We start from the raw sequence: 20365 nt of genomic DNA, 5'->3' as shown, positions 1-20365 counted from the left end.
GGTTCGTGTCTTAATGCACATACTTCCGTTTGGGACGTCCGACTAAGGCCCGCGAGTCGCCGACCAGAGGCGATGCAATGATCCGTCGAAGGGACTCGATCAGTCATCATCTTCTGCATTTTCGACCGTGGTTCTTGAGGGACTATAGAGAAGTCCTGATCAACGGACACAGACAAATCGTTGTTCTCCTAACGTGATGGCGTACCTCTATTTTCACGACAACCCTGGAAAGAATGCAGTTTCATACAGACCAGGGCTAAGTTAAAAATGAAGATACTCCCTCACGCCAGAGGAGCGACGAAATAGAGACCCCCTTTGACCTATGAACAAAAAGGTGGACATCTTTCATTTCGGGAGCCTTCCCTCTACCCTTAGAATTACCTCAGTTTATCAAGAGATAAGAGAGAGGGGTGCCCTGGTAAAAATTGGCGATAGGAGCTTCGTCTCAAAATACCATAGGAGTTCTTAAAGCCGACTGACGAAGGCGATGGAAAATCATATGACTGGCTGTAGAATGCGGAGAAAATCTACGGCCGGGCTACACGAAGCGATAAAAAATTAAACAGCCGGGCTATAGTCCCTGTCGCCGGGCTCTACACTGTCGCCGGGCTCTACACTTTATCGCCTGGCTGTTGTTTTTTCGCCATCGGCTATAAAAGGCTATAAGAAATTGTGTAGAAATTCGTGTGCTTTGTAAATCCTTAAGTTTGTACGGAATCACCAAAATATTTACAAAACGCACATTATATTTTCCTTCACTACATATTTGTTTTCATCAATTAAAATGAGAATAATCCGTACAGAGTGTGCAAACATTTCAAAGCCATGAGTTGAACAACGCTGACTCCGCGAGATTAAATATTACAGCCTAACACAAAGTGGAGCGGCGGCGCACTGGCGCCTACAAACCTAACAGGGATACTTCACGCATTGCGCAATGCGTGAAGTATCCCTGTTAGGTTTGTAGGCGCCAATGCGCGTATCGCGCTGGCTGCCCGCCCGCCGCGCCGCGCCGCAGCGTACCACGGCGCTTGAAGCAACTATTTCACACCAGAGGTATTGCACAGTATCGTACGAAATTGAAGGCGCTCCAACATATTAGGAATGGCAGGCATCCTTCAAATGTACGGAGCTTTCCTCGCAAAATAAATCAAGATACTACGGCCCAAAAAGAGAGCGGTAGTCCAAAAACTCACTAAGTCCTAGCATCCGTATTTAGTAACGTTTAGCAAACATTTTGTCGCCAGGCTGTTGCTTAATCGCCATCGGCTATAAAAGGCTATAAGAAAGTGTGTTGCCGGCCATAGAAGCTATTGGAAATCTTACAGTCGGCTGTAGGTCTACGGTATTTTGGAACGCAGATTCTACTGCCAATTTTTACCAGGGTGGAGAGGAGTGGAGAGAAGGCGGAAAGACAAATGGACGCAGTTGAATGATAGAGCTACTGAAACACAGGGTGGTAACATCGGCTTTTACCATGATCAACTTCCAGGCATGAAGGAGGCTCTCAAAAGGCCGCAGTGAAGAGACACCCTTCATACATGAGGATACCCACCTCTACATTCGGTCGAACTCACTATACAGAGATAAAGCTCAATACATCAGCTTGCACATTTGACACTCTGCGCGGGGACTCGAAGTTCAATAAGGGAAGTTTTATTTCACAGTCGTGGCAACCCCATTACGTATTCACCCCTATCTATACATGGCAAACTCAATTAAATTGAGAGGGTGGATTTTTACGGAGCAGGCTCACTCCTCCATTGCGGTCTTACGTAATTTGTAGAGCTTTTGGGGGCCTGAGTGTTAACTTTAGACACAATCAGGGGCACCATCGTGTTTCTCGCAAGAGTCTGCATGGGGAGAAAATTTATAGCGAACATACTCGATTCTTGCGGGACCATTACGAATTGCTATTGTGAAACATTTGGCTCGCCATTTGATACAGAGTTCGGCACTATAACAAGATTCCGCGACACGCACAACTTTTTGATTCCGATAATGAAGTAAAAAACATGTAACTCAATTTGCCGCGTTGCGTATATTCTTTGTCACATACCATGTTTTCAACGGAAAATCGATGAATACCATTCGATGCAATTTTTACGGATTAATCTTCGATTTGTGCAAATAATTCGATGAAAATTTCGATAAAATACATTTTTTCCTTTAAGTAAAAATTAAATAAGAGAGGAGCTTTCAGAACGTAGAAATTAAGATGCACGTTCTTGTATCATAGTGAATTTGGAATCGCAGCAGCTGATATGACATCAGAGCGCAGACAAGCGAGAACAACAACCGTGCAGAAAATCGGCTTCGTTTTTGACGTCCTCAAGTCTCTTCATTAATGGATTGAACCAAGGAAAAAGATGATGTTCCGTAAAGAAAACAAGCAAGTGAAGCGACGGAATTCAGCTGATTCAGCGAGTGACTTTTTGCGCTTCGGCACCGGTGACCCAAGCTGAGCGCGGACATGCACCAAGCCTGTCATTAAAACGCGCGTTATTACAGACATTATTATTAGACGTTATCAGACGTTATTACACGTGGTTGGATGATGCGTCGGCTAGGGTTATTCATCTAGCGATCCATAGAGCTCCCGGAGTTGATAGGTAGATGCCTTCTAGCAAAACGATTGCAGGATACTTTAAAATACGAACGACGACTTGATACCTTCAAATAATCACAGAAAAAGAATTTGAGTGGGCTTTAATTACGATTTTTCTTTATTTAACTCAACGATAAAACAATAAAATTACTCATAGTTTAGAATCGGTCAATGTCTGTATGGTATGATGAATCCTGAGATGATGAGATGCTGCATGCGGATACGCTCACTGCAGTCACCGAGCACGCAACTATTCGAACTCGAGAGCAGTCAAATTGCCTGCACGACGAATTGAAGGCGATTTTTCTGCGTCGCCGCGAAACTACCGTTTACTACCAGAGCGGGCCACTCGAGGAGAAGAGATACGTGATAAGGTTTCGAAGCATTACTTCCATCATAGGTATTTTGTAGTATCACGCCAATTGTAGTTTTTAAATAGTGATATACTTCAGTGTTATGCCCATTAAGTTTTTTCTGCGGGGAAAGTTAAACTTAAAAGGTGTAAAAGGTAAAGAGAAGATGGTAGATCTGATCTGCTTTTCACTTAAAGCGATCGATATGCCGTTGTTACTCTTGAAAATAATTTATTACGGTCAACGTAGAGGCAAAATACTTCAAAAATAGTCGTGTAAGCAATGTAAAAAGAGAGGCAATAAGGTCGTTATTTCTATAAATTCTTTCGGTTATTCTTTAGGTACTTCTTTTCCTCTTTTTATGATCGCTTGATGATAAATGGGAAACGTTTACATTACGTAGTAAGAGTCATAGTTTTCAAATAGAATGATCAGTGTGTTACTCATCAAACGCTTTCAACAGAAAATTAGCGTTGAGGTCGAATATAACTTTCACCATCCTAAGGGCAATCAATGAATGAGCCATTAGATATTTGGTCTGTGGGTGAGTGCTGACCAACCTAGGTCGACCACAAGCACAAAACATAGGCATTGCTCTTGAGAAGGGACGACTCAGATTTGGACTTACGGAAGGAGAAAGGAAAAAAAGAAAACGGAAGAGAATGTTTGACAAGCTAATAAATCTTGAGAACGCCCAGAATACGAGTGAAAGGAACTTGACTTTGTCCTCACACAACCAAACTAATCTTTCACAGCTTGAAGAATATTGAAATTAGTCCCATGTGGATTCACAATGTCAAAGTAAGTTCTTTCCTTCCCAATCAAGAGGATAAAGATTTTTTAACAGCAAGGATGTATTGCGTCTCTGTGCCAGATTGCTGGCAACTAGGAGGAATTGCCCGCAGACGCGGGAAATTTCAAAAACCGTGTTACAAACTACTTCGATTTCGCGTGAAGGAGTGAAATTAAGTCTTTTATGATACGCCCTGCGTGATTTCCGAGCGATTTTACCTACGGAAAGGTTATTCACTTGCCTGTACTTCTTGCGTGTAAAATGTTGATTAATTATGACGGAGAGACTTAAACGAAAGGATACGAAAAAAGAGAAATGAGAAAAAGACCCACAAATTACAAAGGAAGAAAGAAATTGGAATGGTACGAAAACTATATTTTTCCCCCTCTTCTAAGAAAACCTGAAAGTATAGTTGCAGTTTTTAATTTAGTTTTTACACCGAAAAAATTATCAATAGATACTAAAATGGAATTTCTGTATACTGTAATTAGTTACGGATTTTTTTAATTTCATCTATTTATTTATTTTTTTTATTTTTATTTTTTAATTACTCTCGTGGCGTCACGGAAGACATATTTAGGACAACAGTGCAAAAGAGGGAGACTCAAGTTTTAACACCGAGTGTTTTCATACTAAAAGTATTGTAAAATCATGTGTACATGCAGCGTGGTGTAAAACAAGAATATCGGTTTCGTTGATATAGAATCGTCGCTTTACACTCGCCCATTTATACTGTTCAGAGACAAGTGAAGACATTATTGGAAATACCTTTAGAAAATACCGGTTGAAAAAAAAGGCAGCAATAATGATATATAAAACTTGATCCAAAATCAGAAATAAAATCTAGTTATAGAGGACTCGGTATTTAGGTGATTGAAACAATCCAGGTTGAATGAGCCATACCGGGTTGATTCTAAAATGCGGGAGGGAGGGTCGGAAAGGCAGGCAGGGCCGGAGGGGAGGGGTGGCGAGGAAAAATCAATAAGGACAATCTATGCCACGGTTCTGGAGAGCACGGCGGAACTTCCTATAAGCTAGGTTAACAACTCGTGGGACAATATCGCACGTACCTGCGTGGTCTCAGCATATAGTCTCTACCGGTAATTTTCTTCACGAAAATTTTTTTCGTATCCAGTGAGATTTATGACCTGTGATTGAACGCGTTCAAACACAAATTCAAATTCACAAACCCATCTTCGGGAGGAATGTCAACAATTTTGGAGACACAAAAAAATTGATTCGAGGTGGTTAGAAATTTTATCTCGGCTTAAGTGGGTATACACATAGGCATGATATGTTTTTTTTTTTAAAGATGAGACGCTTTTTAAAATACGGAGTTTCCTTGACCTTTAAGGGGGTTGCCCATGCGCACTTTTCATGCTTTTTACCGTTTCATTTCCACACAAAAAAAATTTAAGGGTGCAAAACCATTGATGACCATACTTTGTAAAAAACAACGTTTTTGATACGTTTCATAAAAGCAGATAGCCCGCAGTATCACGACATGAATGAGACCTTTTACTTTCGGTCCTTCGACTATTCCAAGGGACAGACTCACTCATTTCACTCTCAACAAGGATTCCGATGAGAAGTTAGTCAGTTTGATTAGCAGTTCATAATTTGTACAAAAAACACGCTGATGCTTAAGTCGCCCTGAATAAGAATAAGAGGGTATTTTGAAGAGTAGAATGATAGATAGAGCCCGGAAATAAGAAATTTCCACCTATCGCGAGAGGGCAAGAGGGTTTCGATTTCCCCCTAACGCCGAATGATGAGTCATAGATACGTTTACAAGTTCAAAATACTTCCTTGTTGATGCTCTTTTTCTCATAATCACTTATAAGAAGCACCTCTGCGATCCACTTTTCTCGAGACGATTTTTCTATTTTATCATTACGATAGAGGGAAAAGTTCTGCATACGACTAGAGCATGGTTCCTAAGGTATTTTCTTTTTGAGTTTGCTCTGATGAAATTCCGAAGATTGAAGTGGCTTAAGTCGCTACTGCTCAGATAGAAAAACAGTCTCGAATTCTATAACGCTGGAAATCAGGATTGTAAAAGGTGAGCGTGTATCGCGCAAGTCTTGTTGACAATTTTTGTGGATATTTCTTCGACTTCCTCTCAGCTCCAATAACTCTTCCATGCTCTACACTTTCCTTGTTACTGCATCCACCTTGCATCCTCCCCTGTACCCTGTTCTCCAAAACATCGATTGTAATCGGCAACTTTAGCACGCGCGGCCATGTTGCATACGCTGCTTTCTTCCAGTTTAGTCGGACAGTGGTTCATTTTCCCCCGAAATCCCGATCGTACCACCGTTAAAGGATCCACGCAACATTGAGACTTACAAGAGAGAACAAAGAAGTTAGAGAGCAGCAGGAAAGGTAAGACCTGATTAAGCGCTCTGACAAACGACAAAACAAAACATAACGAACAAGGCAAAATACGGCCGGAAAAATCCTAAGTGCGGGAACTTTTTCGGTTTCGCTAGAGCGGGAATGATTAGGATAAAAGACGACTCACCATAGTATTTCATTTTTTCTTCGAGTGGAAAACAGGTGCGCTAGGCGGAAACATAAAACCGGGGTCACTTGAGGGATGAACTACTGATCCACGAGTTACTTATCGAACAATACGAGAAACGCACGAGGGGTATCAACAATAACAATAATAAACAACAAGGCTCAGTTGCTGAGCATTAACACTGAAGACTGGAGTTCTTGGCGCATAAAGGAGCACAATACGAGGTAACTGAGTTCCGGCGGAGCACCGGGCACTGGGCGAGGGATAGGTAACACATTTCAATGCAGGAACACGGGTAACTCAACGAGGGAAGTTGACGCGAAGCGTCGCAGATGAACAACACTTCTCCTACGAGCCGTTCCTTGAATTGCACGCATGGTGCGTTTAAGCACAAAACTATTGCCGATGCACCGGCCGATGTCACAGGCTCAGGAAGAGCAAGGGTCCGAGAAATGGTCTAACAGACAGGTTGCACAGGAGTTGCACGCATAACGCTGGGGCCACGCACGAGCCTGGTTGGCCTATGTGAGCGCGAATGTGAGTGATGCGATGCGGTGAACGCGCGCGGGCCGAAGACGACGCTTTTGTGATAGTTGGCTCGACGCTGCGCGCTGCCTCTAATCACTTTCGCCGCGCCGCGCCGCTGTAAAAACTCGTAAGCAAACGCTCGGCGTTGAGCAAAGCAGCGGCAGCGGTCGCTAACCCAGAGCCGGTAACTGGGTCAAATTCCCCCCTCCGCGCCGCCGCGCGCACACTTCCTCCATCGCCCCCTCCGCGCGCAAAAATCCCGTATCTCCCGCCCGCGGTACCGTTGGAGTTAAGCCGTTCTTGCGGTCGCGGGGCAGCGCCCTCCCCCCCCCCCCCCACGCGCCCCTCCGCACTCCGCGAAATAGTATCCCCGCCCTCCGCTTCCCTACCTCTCCGCGCGGCGCCCTCTCTTGGCTGAGCTTTGAATCCTCGCCAAACTTGCTTAGCCCGTGCTTTTGAGAATCAAAGCGGGGTAAAACCCAAAAACAATGGAGAGCATATACAAGTCGTCGGTTTGGCTCGCTGTAGTGTGCGAAGATGAATTTTTCGTTTTCCGTACGGTTAGCGCGGACTCGACTTTTACGAATTCGACTGGAATGAGATTCGAGCCAATGTCAACTTTGCACTCTTCGATAGAATACCTATGTTTTTCAAGGTGGAGCGCGAATTTTGTGGTTTGCAGGGATTGGGATCAAATAGGATAAGACTTCTACATTTTCCTCGAAATCAAGAAAATATGGTGTATGAGACTCGGGGGTCTTTCTTTGCCACCTTGATGGCTGCGCGACGGAGGAGAGAGGGGGCCAGCCGGTAATCCAGGATTGCGCGAAAGGTATAAGAAAATATATCAGGATTGCTTGAAAAAGAAACAAGGATTGCGCAAAAAGAAACCTTAACATCTGCTACAGAAATGCGCATATTTAAAATGAAATTAATTTAACGTAGAAGGTTGGCAAAACAGGAAACAGTTGGAAAATAAACGCATTTTTATGTTAACGCTAGTTTAGGTTACTTTGTTGACAATCCATCGATGTCTTACCCTTTGATGATAAATGAAGTGAAACGATTGAATAATGGTCGTGGGTATAAAGCATTTCCCTAATTCTTCTCGGAAAAAATATTTAATCGGAAGAAACGAGGCAACGTTGGAATGCTCATACGGCGTCGAAACACAACATGGGCCTTTTAAGCTCTAATATTCGATGCCGCGAATTGTAACGCAAGTTCGAATAATGGCGCCGAACACGGTGCGGCCGGCGTTAAACGTGTACCAGCGCCTGCAAGACTCTAGGAATACTTCGCGCATTGCGCCAAACAGTGCGGTCGGCGTACAGCCCATATCAGCGCCTACAAGACTGCATGAATACTTCTCGCATTGCGCTAAGCGCACAGCCATCGGTCAGTTGGCGTGAAACGCAGCATTGTGTGACGGCACGTGAAGAGGTGAAAATGGAATTTAATAGCAGAGGACGTTGCACCTTAAAGACATACCATTAGGCCTACAACCTCTTGGAAAGGGACAAAATACAATGATTGAAGACTTCATGACCCCGCAGGTGACAGATGGAGGAATCACTGAAAAATTATGTTCCGTACTCGACACAGGATATAGTGACACATACGCGCAATTGTCTGTTTTCATGGTTAAATTTTCGACGCTTGGAACTCCTGCCGGCCTTAAAGTTCCTGTTGCGTTCAAGCATGTCGCTTACTCGAGCCGATCACTTACGAGGTTTACATAAGAAGGCTTCTCCACCCGTTACCGACTCAATTTTAAGGCTCGCCATTTGCCGGATTAAATTTCAGAAACGGCACGTGGCGTTTGAGGAATGCATTCCTCGCTCGGAAACATTACACTGAGAAAAAACTATGGCTTATAAACCTATTAGAGGTAAATATGGAACACCACTAATAGTAGTACCTCTACATATAATAATAGCACATATACCTTAGTTATGGTACGGGGTACCTTAATTAGGTACAGAGACCTTAGTATGGTTCACAGACCGAGAATCATTAGTTTATTTACGACTATTATAGGAGTTCCATATTTACCTCTAATAGGTTTATAAACCATAGTTTTTTCTCAGTGTAGAGAAAGAACGCCAGGAGGGTCTTAAGAACTGTAACACACTGAAATTTGCAATTTCAGTTCCTTCTTCACGTATCCGTCACGCAGGCCTGAAATCCCTCAATGAACGCACCGCTCACGAATTCACTAGGGGCGCAATTTTCTGTTTAGCACGGTGTCAACTATCGTTGAAACAACGTTCAAACAAAGGCTTCCGAAATCTCTGCGTCAGACCACCAGCCTCCTTGATTCTGTCCTCTCGCCGAGACCGATGGCGTGGCATGAATGATCGAATATCGATACTTCCCGATTTGAAGCTATGGTAAAGAATCGATTATTAAGGCGTTCGCTGCGAACACCCTATTTATCGATCCTTTTCCATGAGTTTAAATAGCAGATCAATCGATATATCACAAAGCACGCCGCGCCATTGGCCGAGACGGTAGGCCAAACGCCGCACGGTTCCCGTAAAAAGGCCCGAGACGCAGATGAGAAGAGAATTATGTAATCGTGGCAGCGAAATTGAAGCCAGTCGGTAAGCTCGAAAAAGAAGCGGGGGGGAGGGGGGCGACAGGCTGAGAGTAAAAGTGAAAAAAATCAGAGCCGCTGAGAGCAGCACCGCGGCGCGGCGCGGCGCAGCGTCGAGCGAAGACCAAGAAAGCGGTTCGCCAGGAGGAAGATGGGGGCGCAGGGGCAGGGCCGCGGTACTCGTGGTCACGGTGTGACGTGTGAGTGAGCGCCAGTTGAGAATGAGCCGGGGGGTAACTGTTGTTGTAGTACTGGAGTACTAGGACTAGGCAGGGGCCAGTTACCCGAGTCGGGAGATTCTGAGCGTTCTCCAAGCTCGGCAGACAACGCACCATGGTCCAGGACCTGGAAGGCTAGGATGGATTTCCGTCAATCGAAAGGAAAAGTCGCACAATCTTCATAGCAAATGGTGCTGAGGATGTCTGGAATTTTCACTCTCTCGATGTAACACAATGTCACGTTACGTATTGTGAAGAACGCAGAATGAATCTCTGTTAACCGAAAACATCGAGAGAACTTTTTTTTTTCAATTTTCTAATTCGTTTTTAGTATTTAAACAGAAGACGGAAAATACAGAATATTCCTAAAATGCCTCGAGTTAGGTTAAGGTGTTGAACCTGTTTTATCACCTGTTCGTTAAGGTGATTGAATATTATGTAATTTAAAGTAGAACTTCAAGAAAGACGCACGATGTTGGAGATAAGGGAATAAACAAGGCGCGACGTCGAGGACGATATCTATAGATGGGATTTCCGGCATCGTTCATAACTAAATGTGCGTTTTTAAAATAGGCAACTATTCGCGCACCATGGTATGTTTGTTGCCTATGGAACGCAATTGAAGGCGCACCTCAAAAGTACGGTATCAGTCCATAAGTTTACGCATGGTCTAATGGTCTATTACACGGAGAAAAAAACCTCGTGCGTGGGACCCGAAGTTTAGGTCGTATGGGTCTCTGAAGTTTTTGGATTGAGCACCTGAACACTTTAAGTCTAGCTGTCGAGGTTCGGATCACACATCTGAAACTTCAGATGTGAGAACCGAAGTTTTTCGGATGTGAGAACCGAAGTTCTTCGGATGTGAAAAACCGAAGTACTTCAGACGTAAGAACTGAAGTTTCAGATGTGTGATCCAAACCTCAGTAGCTGGACCTTAAGTGTTCGAATGCTCAATCCGAAAACTTCAGAGATCCTTATAACCTGAACTTCGGGTCCCACGCACGAAGTTTTTTTCTCCGTGAAGAGCCAGAGATAGTCGTTCCTTGTTGTAAAATGTAATTGGATTCCCGGGCTCTGCAGAGTGTGTGGAAGCCTCTACATGTGCGACGAACCGCGGGATAAGGAGTTTGTCCGGGCGAACGTGAAGAGCGGACTCGGGTGCGACGGCCCGAAGCCGAAGCCAAGAGCGAATCACCGTTAGCACCTCCTCCGCGTCCGCGCTCGGCGCAGCGTGGCGTTAGCGTTAACTCACCTGGGCGAAGGGGGCGCGGGGCGGTGGGCCGGGTCGGCCCTTAATGACGCAGAAACAGGTTGCGGAGATTCGTGTGAGGCGACACTTTCGCTCTCGACGATTAGATCATTCGGGAAACGTGTCGACCCCCCGTCTCTTCTTCCAGTCGCCGCTGATGGAGTTGCCGTTGCCGTTGACCGGTCGGTGAGTTGCCGTTTTCCAGGAATCTCGCTCCGAGAACCGAGCTCCGCTCTTACCTTGACCGACAACCAGGCCCCTCGCATCTGCATACGCTATCCTGGACGTGTCTTAATCCGGCTTAAACCAACCTAGCCCAACTTAACCGAATCCTACCAGCGGGCCGATTATTGAAATTCATAGACAAAGAATACAAAAGAGATATAGAAGGATCCTATTGGTGGAAGCGGGTGGTTGCGATGGTCAACGGACGTAGGTAATAGACTAACTATCGGCAACCCATGAGAGACCCGATAGTAAGTCCATCATTTACCCCTTTAGTCTATGAGGAACTACCCATTTCAACCAATAGGATCGCCCTACACTTCTTAAGTCTTCTTTGTCTATAGCTTTGTCTATAAATTTCAATAATCGGCCCGCTGCCTAACCTGACCGTTCTCTTGAGCACTGAAAATAAAACTCCGGCGGAGGTAGCCGTACTTACGGGTTTTATAGACATGCCATCCGCGTTCCGGGCTCAGAGGCCGAAAGTTCTGGGCGCAGCACCCGGAACAATCGAAGCTACGGCCCCAGCACCCGGAAATTTCGGTCTCTGAGCGTGGAACAGACGGTATGTCTATATAGCCCGTAACTTGTTTTTTCAGCGAGAGGAGCGTCAAAGTACCACGTTACGAACTTACGAACCGCATCAAAGTTATTTACGAGGAAAATAGGGGATAAAGAGCTAACAATAAGACACAATAGCAAGTTGAGGGGATAAGGACGCTAAGCGGGCTGATTATTAAAATTGTTAGACAAAGCGCTAGACAAAAAGATAAAGGGAAAGTGAAGCGATCCCATTTGTTGAAACGGTTGGTTGTTATATGGACTGAAGGGGAAAATAATGGACTATTTGCGGGGTCTCTCGTGATTTGCTTTCGTTAGTATATTACTTACGTCCTTTGCCCATTGCAACCACCCGCTTCTACCAAAAGGAGATTAGGTGGGGATTCGGCCGGTGGGGATTCGGCCGGTCGGATTTTTCGTGGGGATTCGGCCGGTTTCTGATTTATTATTCAGAGTATGGAAAGTTTGGCAACAATGCACAGAACAAACATGAATGAAACGTGGTATAAAAGAAATGAGCTATTTAACGTAGTGTACTTACATATCTGAAATTTACAGTCCATTTACAGTTGATAGCCGGTCCAAACATTTCTTAAAGTCCTTGTGCTCGATATATTGTAGCAAAATGTTCGTGATGCGATCATTTAGGTCCGTATATTTTTTACTCCTTTTCTTCAGCGGCATCCCGACGTTAATCCAAACATCCCGAAGGAGATGTGGAATTGCTCCTCTGTTCGTGACCGTACAAATAATTTGGTGGAAGGCTGGAACTCCCAGTTGAACAAACTCGTTAACAAGAAACAACCAAATTTTCATGTGTTGTTATAAACTTAAAAGAAGATGCCACTCGATCTTTACTAGAAGTCCAGGAAATAAACGTCGGGATGCCGCTGAAGAAAAGGAGTAAAAAATATATGGACCTAAATGATCGCATCACGAACATTTTGCTACAATATATCGAGCACAAGGACCTTAAGAAATGTTTGGACCGGCTATCAACTGTAAATGGACTGTAAATTTCAGATATGTAAGTACACTACGTTAAATAGCTCATTTCTTTTATACCACGTATCATTCATGTTTGTTCAGTGCATTGTTGCCAAACTTTCCATACTCTGAATAATAAATCGGAAACCGGCCGAATCCCACGAAAAATCCGACCGGCCGAATCCCCACCGGCGAATCCCACGCGACCCAAAGGATCGCCCATTTTTCTCTTATATCTATAGTTTTGTCTGTCGATGTTAATAATCAGCTCGCTGAGCGTCCTCATCCCCTTAACTTACTCTTGTGTTTTTGCTTGTCAGAGAAACCTATGCTTGTGCTTGTGTGTGTGTGTGGGGGGGGGAGGGGGTGCGTGCAAATTTGGGTCCTGGGTCCTTTCTCTTCAGGATGTCCTACAGATTTATATGACGCAGTATGCCCTTTATGGGCCCTCCTCTCCTCCGTAATATACCAGCGATATGAATCCTTGAGAAACACGTTACGCTCATTAAACCGCCCCTCTCTATCAAATATTCAGTTTTTGGACGAACTGAAGCCTAATAAAGTTAGCTTTCACGCCGGAGGAAGAAGAGAGAGAGAGATGAAAAAATAGGTCACCCATTCAAGTTTCCAGGTGGAATCATCTTTTTACCAACTTCGAAAATTTACCAGAGAAAAGACTTTCATGTCACATGTTTATGAAACTTCACAACGATTCCTCCGAGTGGTTGTGCGATTAGATAATTCAGAGTGCGTCTGTTCTGGTCAAGCTTGGCGACGTCGATCGTTGAAAGAAAGGAAAACAAAATAGAAACAATCAACAAGCCAAGATCATTCGAGGCTTTTCCATTGAGTTTGCGAGTGAGATTCGCATAATCATGACACAGATAATGATGAAAATATCCGCACTCAAATTGAATGAGCACTCGCGATTTGACCGTAACCTCGCCAAAGGTCTAGATCTCTCACGGAAAAATCTTACACGTTCATGTATGACATTATACAATGTCGGCGTGGGTGCACCGAATCGCTGATGCTACGGGGCACGTGCGTGTTTACTTCATTTAAAGTTACAAATGAGGGTTCAAATGAAGTTAAACGCACGAAGTAATGAAGTAAATTCTTAGTTTCAACTGCTTAAGACGGCAGGGTCTGATCAGCGCTCAGGACCCGGGGTGCTGGTCATGAGGGGTCTCAAATTCTAAAATTTAAGGGCCCCGTGGCAACCAAAATTCCAGTATTAGAGCCTATCTAAATCCGTCTTTTAGACTGCAAAGACAACCAGGGGCTCTAAAATGGAAAAAAAATCACCCGGAGGGCCAGGGAGGACCTAATGGCGGGGGCCTGGGATACTACAGCACCCCAGCTAAGAATCATTCCCATCTGCTATTCCATTGTGGGTACTAACCTTATTACATTTTGACGACCAGTCGCGTCTTCAAGGGTGAGAAACCCTTTTCAAGACTTGCAAACTAAGTTCTCGAAAATTTTAACGAACTTAAGGTTACTATTCTGAAGGCTCGTAACCAATCAGCTGGTGGCTTAGCATGTCATCGTAATGGGGCAAACAGTAGAGTCCCCTGGCTCAGACTCAGATCTTTTGACTCTAAGAGCACCTTAAAAAGATGGTTATAGGCAATTTCAAGCACCCAAGCGCACAGAGGCACACTTCCGGCCGATCACAAAAAAGGCCTGCGAGATTCACCTTACCACATTCGCAGCTATGAGGAAAAGAGCAATCTTGGTAGAACTAGGGAAAGAAAAGAAGAGACAAAAGTCACATCAGTCTGGATGCATCAATCATCAGTTGGCCCATTGTGTGCTGGTTACACGCTCAAATTCCCATCAATTTCTGATCAAATGATGACTGGTGCGCACCATCTACCATCAAATTTCTGCGGCCTGCAAAAATTTGATGGTAGAAGATGGAACTGTGGGGCTCATCCTTCATCTGATTACCACACAACCGTGCTTATTCCATGCTTATTTCAATCAACACGCTGCTTTAATTAATTTTACTCATCAATCTAGATAACTCTCGACCGCCATCTTGGTCAGCATTGTGATCGGAATTTGACGGAAATTTGAGCGTGCAACTAAGCCATTGGTTAGCATGTAAATATTTGTTAAATAATGCAATTTTTGGATGTGACAATTGGACTGCATTTTGCAATTTGGAACTATAAATTCTGGCTCATCTGAAAAAACACTCATGCGCAAAGGGAAACTACTGGCACATACGTTGTTTTTAACCCAGGCCAGAGTTTATAGTTCCAAATTGCAAAATGCAGCCCAATTTTCTCTCCTTTCCCCAGTTCTAGTAGGGTGTTTTTCCGGCCTTCTGGATCACGAGAGTTGGTTCCTCTTCACCGAGTGTCACGCCCCATGTGTTTAAATGCGTCCAATCACCTAGTGTTTACGAGAGTCGAATGCGAATGAGGTGAGAGCGAGAGATTTGATATCGTTAATCGTTATTGGATTGATAAGGGAAAAGAGAGGTGAAGGATGAAAAGCGTGGTCGTGCAGGGAGCAATAGCATGGGAGCACGGGTTGCGATGCGCCGAGTGTGAGCTTTGAGCTTGGCGGCAGCGATCGGGAGAGGGGCGGAGGGGGTGAGGGGTGGCGGGTGGCGGGTGGCGGGTTGGGGGTGGGGGAAAGCTGTGGGTGTGGGGAATGATATTGGTAACTGGTAAGGCGGGCAGTGAACTTCCTTGAACCGGGCGCGCACTTCGCTCGCTTGAAACGTGCCGTGCCGTCCAACAGCGCCGCGGCGCTCCACCCGAGCCAAACCTCGCACAATAATCCTCACATTCCGCCGCCGAGAGTTGCCATCTGCGCATCCCCTGAGAGTCGAGACAATGCGAATCCATTTCTGATTGGTTACCGTATTCTAGAGTCCCTTTATACTGAGAGTCAAGACAACACCCCCTCATGGAGTCACAAACGGGAATAAAGATTACAGAAATTGAACGTTCTTTGTAATCTTTGATCGGCCCATTCTCAAATTCCTTTCTCCGTTCCTTCTCTCATTCCGTTTGTTCCTTGCCGAACCCGTAATGCCCTGGTCCATTCCAGATTATAATCTTTGCAATCGGTGAAAATGTAATCTTTATTCCCGTTTGTGACACTGTGAAGGCCTAAAATACGGGAACCAATCAGAAATGGATTCACATTGTCTTGACTCTCAGTATAAAGGGACTCTACATCCCCTGAGAGCCAAGACAATGTGAATCCATTTCTGATTGGTTACCGTATTCTAAGCCTCCACAGTGTCACAAACGGGAATAAAGATCGCATTTGCACCGATTGCAAAGATTATAATGTAGAACGGACCGGGGAAGAACGGGTTCGACAAGGAACAAGCGTAATAAGGGAAGGAACGGAGAGAGGAATTTGAGAATGAGCCGATCAAAGATTACGAAAAACGTTCAATTTGTGGAATCTTTATTCCCGTTTGTGACTCCATGAGGGGGTGTTGTCTTGACTCTCAATAAAGGGACTCTAGGGGCCTCTCTACTTGGGCGCATCCCTGCGCAGTCCATCTCACATTCAGGAGTTGGGTGCTTTGCAAACTCACATAAAACTCTAAACCACGAAATGGGTCATGCTCGAATCCTGAAGAGGTCTCGTATCCTAAAAATCCCCTTTAGGAGAAAACTCTTGCCAAATGCTTCAATTTTGCACGCAGTAACCTAGCGACGCTAGAATGTCTTTGATCAGCGACTTTCTGGGGGTCCGCCGGACAAAATGTATAAAACGAAGTGAAAATATCTGGCTGCTACCTACTTATATTGAGGAACTTATACCTGACCACCTCTACAAAAATATTCATCAACACTTCGTAGAGCCGCTGCAAAAGTTCCTAGGAATACCCGTCCTTAATCTAGAAGCACCTGATTTTTCTGGGAAACTTTGATTTTTCAGGAAAAACCTACGTACCCCTATGAATTTCATGCCCTCTCCTCTGTAGAAACCTGAATTAAGACTCCTCACTCATCACCTTGTCCTTCCAAACCAAGTTAAAAAATGAACTTTTCAAAGAAATAAAAATAAGCGAAAAAGATAACTCACAATTTTCTATACATCAGAAGATTCTTCAACACATTGTGCCTACTGCGGGGCGCTTCGCAAGCTGTTTTGTGTATATGTGCAGCCTTTTCACCTCGACAATTTTCACCAATTTTTGTAACATGTTATTCTGGCTATTCGGGCCAACGGGCCTGATCCACGGCGTCACGCAACGTGTCCGCACACTTTTCCTTGCTCCTGCCAGAAATAACGTGCGACTAGCACGACTCATTACCGCTTCAACTCAATTCTACCTCGGCCAAAGCAAAAATATAAAGCAACCCTTCAATGAGCTGATGTTGGGTATTTTAGGGTATCCAAGCTCTACTTGATCTTCGTGAGTAAATAAAATTCGAAATGTACCGAATATGGAGGAACTCTTTCCACTCTTCAGGTTTCGGCGAATTTTCTGACCGGCGACGGAATTTTCATGCGTCCGGAGCTCGGGTCGCGCTAGATACTTTGTTGTTGACAAACAGCGCGGTCTTGCTGCGTTGCGCCGGTGACGGATGCGAGCCGTTGGGAAAGTCGGAAAATAGTCTCGGGAAAATAATAACTTAAAATGCGATCTCTGGCAACGTTGGGCTAAAGGACAGCGCGGCGTATTAAGTCGTCGACATCGTCTCTGCTCGCAGTGCGTTCACCAGCAGAGAACAAGGAGGCCAAGGTGAAGCTTGCCACTCTGCTACGGCAAAACGATGGATCGCTACCACGTTGCCAGAATTACCAGAATATTTATTTGTTTTTTCAAACGGCTCCAGACCCCGAGAGCTTCCGCCGTTGCCTTGGTTACAAGTCGAAACCGAATTCGGACAACTCTGAGCCAGTTGGATGACATCTCAACAGAATTAACTTTGCAAAAGTCTTCTCATCGTTGGTCCAAGATTCATAGGTACATCTGGTCGAGTTTGATGAGCTTTTTGAGAAATTTACACAAACTTAATCGAGTCGGACTTAGTAGAATTAACTTCGCTTAAGTTTTATAATCGTTGTTCCAAGTTATAAAGTTAAATTTGGTCAAGTTTTATGAGCTTTTTGAAAAATTTACAAAAACTTAATCGAGTCGGACTTAGTAGAATTAACTTCGCTTAAGTTTTATAATCGTTGGTCCAAGTTTTATAGTTGTTTGGTCAAGTTTGATGCATTTTTTGAAAAATTTACAAAAACTTAATCGAGTCGGACTTAGTTTGTCTATCAGACGGTTTCGAAAAAGTTACATGTGACATAATTTGATTAATATTCAAACAAATTTCATGACTTGGTTACTTGTGCAGTAAATTCAATGTGGATGCATTTTGCGCGAATTTTACGAAGCTTAATGAAAAACTGACTAAAATGAAGGAAAATTAGGTCAATTTTAGTTAATTCAGATGAAATGAATTGATTCTAATGCGTAGAGAGAGAGAATGATGAAATAAATGAGGCGCGCCCATAGAAGTGGATTGAAACTTCATGAATACCTAGGGGATGTAGATCCCTCGTCGCAGGGTGATATACTCTCCGTAGGTAAAGGTACACAATTTAAATGGCAAAACTATTTTCTTGCATGAAGCATTGCATTCAGAAATATAAATCATGAGGAGCATGATGTGACAATCCTGTCTTGCATGTTACAGTAGAGTCTTATGATTCTTCGTTCGAAGTTCCAACTGCTCATCTCGATATGAGTTGACACCGACTCTGACTCATTCGATAAGGGTTAATTGGGTTGAGTCGCTTGACGATGAGTGTGCACTCCGTCGAGGTGAGCTAGTGTAACCTTCTTAGCATGAGCTTCAAGCGATCTAAGTTCACTCAACCTAAGGCTGTCAATCCTCGACTCCTCCATCCTGGTAAACTTTCATCATAATTTTGCGCCACAGTACTGGCTGTAGTTCAGTTTTTGGGTTGATGAAACCAAAAAATGGTAAAATCTCCTAAAAATAAATGGAGTAGGAAAAAATGAGACGGCGGGAATTTCGATATTTTCTCCTAAATCTTAAACTACCTTGCATTCAGGAAAGCAATCCTAGGAATACACTGAAAAAAAATTCTCGGCGTTTTTACCAAGGTCCGTTGGTACCCTTACCATCTCACTTTTTTACCAATTATTGGTAATTTTACCAAGACAGACTGGTAAGCTTACCTAAAAACCGGTATTTTTACTGGTTTTTTTCAGGGAAGAACACCACTTTTATCGGTAATCAATTCCCGGTAACTTTGCCATTGTATCTCGGTAATTCTACCACAGTCGATAAAAAATATTGGCGTTTTTACCAAGGTCCAGTAAAATTACCGAGAAAGTTCAATAATTTTACCGAGATTTCTGGGTAAAATTACCAATTCCATAAATGGTAATTTTACCTAGAAAAAACTGGGATCAAATAGAACCCTGAATTCTTGGTAATTTTACCCTTCCCTTGGTAAATACACCGAGATTTTTTTTTTCAGTGTACTCACATGGATCTGACAGGTCTAGTTTAATCTTGGGAAAGGCAACATTTTAGAATTATTCTAAAACTCCATGAAAATTGACGGACATTGGCTGAAAGAGGTTACATTTTTCACAAGAAAGAGTAGGTAAATGTCAAAGCGGTGCCACTCAGGAGAGGGAGGGGAAGGGGTTAAATGAATCGAAAAACAAATTCTACATACTTGTGATGACAAACATGAAAATCTAGGCACCGAGTTTCGCAGCAATAAAAGATGAAGGCCCGATTAAGCACTTACCTAGAACAAACAAAACAAATGATCACAATAATAAACTAGACCGAAATATTGAATTATGATTTTGCAAGAATTAACAGAACTAATGAAAACTGAAGCAGGAAGGTGGATGAAAGTTGTACTTCCATTGGGAGGAAATAAGTAATGATATGGTGTTTTGGTCTTACAGTTAGATAAAAATGCTGAACACGAAGCTCAGATGAAACAGCAATACACCAAGTAGACTGCAAGATACAACCGAGGATCTCTACTTATGCCTCGAAAACCGCTGGGAAATACATTTTGCCTCCCGGATTTAACATGGATGTGTGTATTCCTAACGATAAGTTGTTTTGAAAAGTTTACGAAGATGTTTTCAGGTCCGTCTTTTGAGGTAGAACTTACAGCAAATGCGAATTTGAAATAAATGTAGACCCAAAAAAAATGCCATCGCAAGAAGAAATTGATTCTGTAAACCTAAATTATTCAAATGTTGAGGCTAGCCATGGCATCTACGTCCAAGTCTCAAGGCTTGGTCTCCGATATTCCTCCTGATTTTCCGGGACAAATATCTTGAGGAAAAATCGCAAAATCTTCCTATATTCCTCCAGGTTCTCTTGAGGAAAAGGACGAGATTTGTTCGGAGCTAGAAGCATTGATTTTTTAGTTTCCAATTATTTAATTTTTTCATACTTTCGTCGATACTTTGGCGCTGCTGATAACTAATTAGCCCGAAGCAAAAAGAAAACCTAGCCAAATTTTAAGCGGAAGAGGGGATTTCCCAGGTTTCACACTGATTTCTTGAATTTTCCGCGGGCGGCAAATCGTTCCCGACCAGGATGACAAAATTTCATGAAAAATAAAATTTTGAAATTTTCACGTGAAATATCTCATGAAATTCCAGAAATTTATGAAACATATTGAAAAATACCGGTTCCTTATCATGTTCCGCAAAATGTAAAAATTGTGA

General features: G+C 43.6%; 1 protein-coding gene across 4 annotated transcripts in view; it reads right to left on the bottom strand.

The window, feature by feature from the left end:
* Positions 1-20365, bottom strand: part of LOC109042719 (nuclear hormone receptor 4) — a 136851-nt gene that overhangs the window by 28949 nt on the left and 87537 nt on the right. Inside the window, exon 1 of one of the 4 annotated variants that reach the window (XM_072295976.1) lies at positions 19345-19399. The exons of 2 other annotated variants lie outside the window; for them this stretch is intronic. In XM_072295976.1, coding sequence (XP_072152077.1) covers positions 19345-19360 — 16 coding nt within the window. In that variant the 5' untranslated portion in view covers positions 19361-19399. Of the gene's footprint in view, positions 1-6278; positions 6950-19344; positions 19400-20365 lie in introns of those variants that run through there. One more of the 4 variants, XM_019059623.2, reaches the window with a different exon arrangement.

This window comes from Bemisia tabaci, chromosome 2 (assembly GCF_918797505.1).
Source record: "Bemisia tabaci chromosome 2, PGI_BMITA_v3".
In the NCBI taxonomy this organism is placed as follows: domain Eukaryota; kingdom Metazoa; phylum Arthropoda; class Insecta; order Hemiptera; family Aleyrodidae; genus Bemisia; species Bemisia tabaci.
The sequence above is the reverse complement of the archived record's forward strand: the minus strand, read 5'-3'. Positions and strand labels throughout refer to the sequence as shown.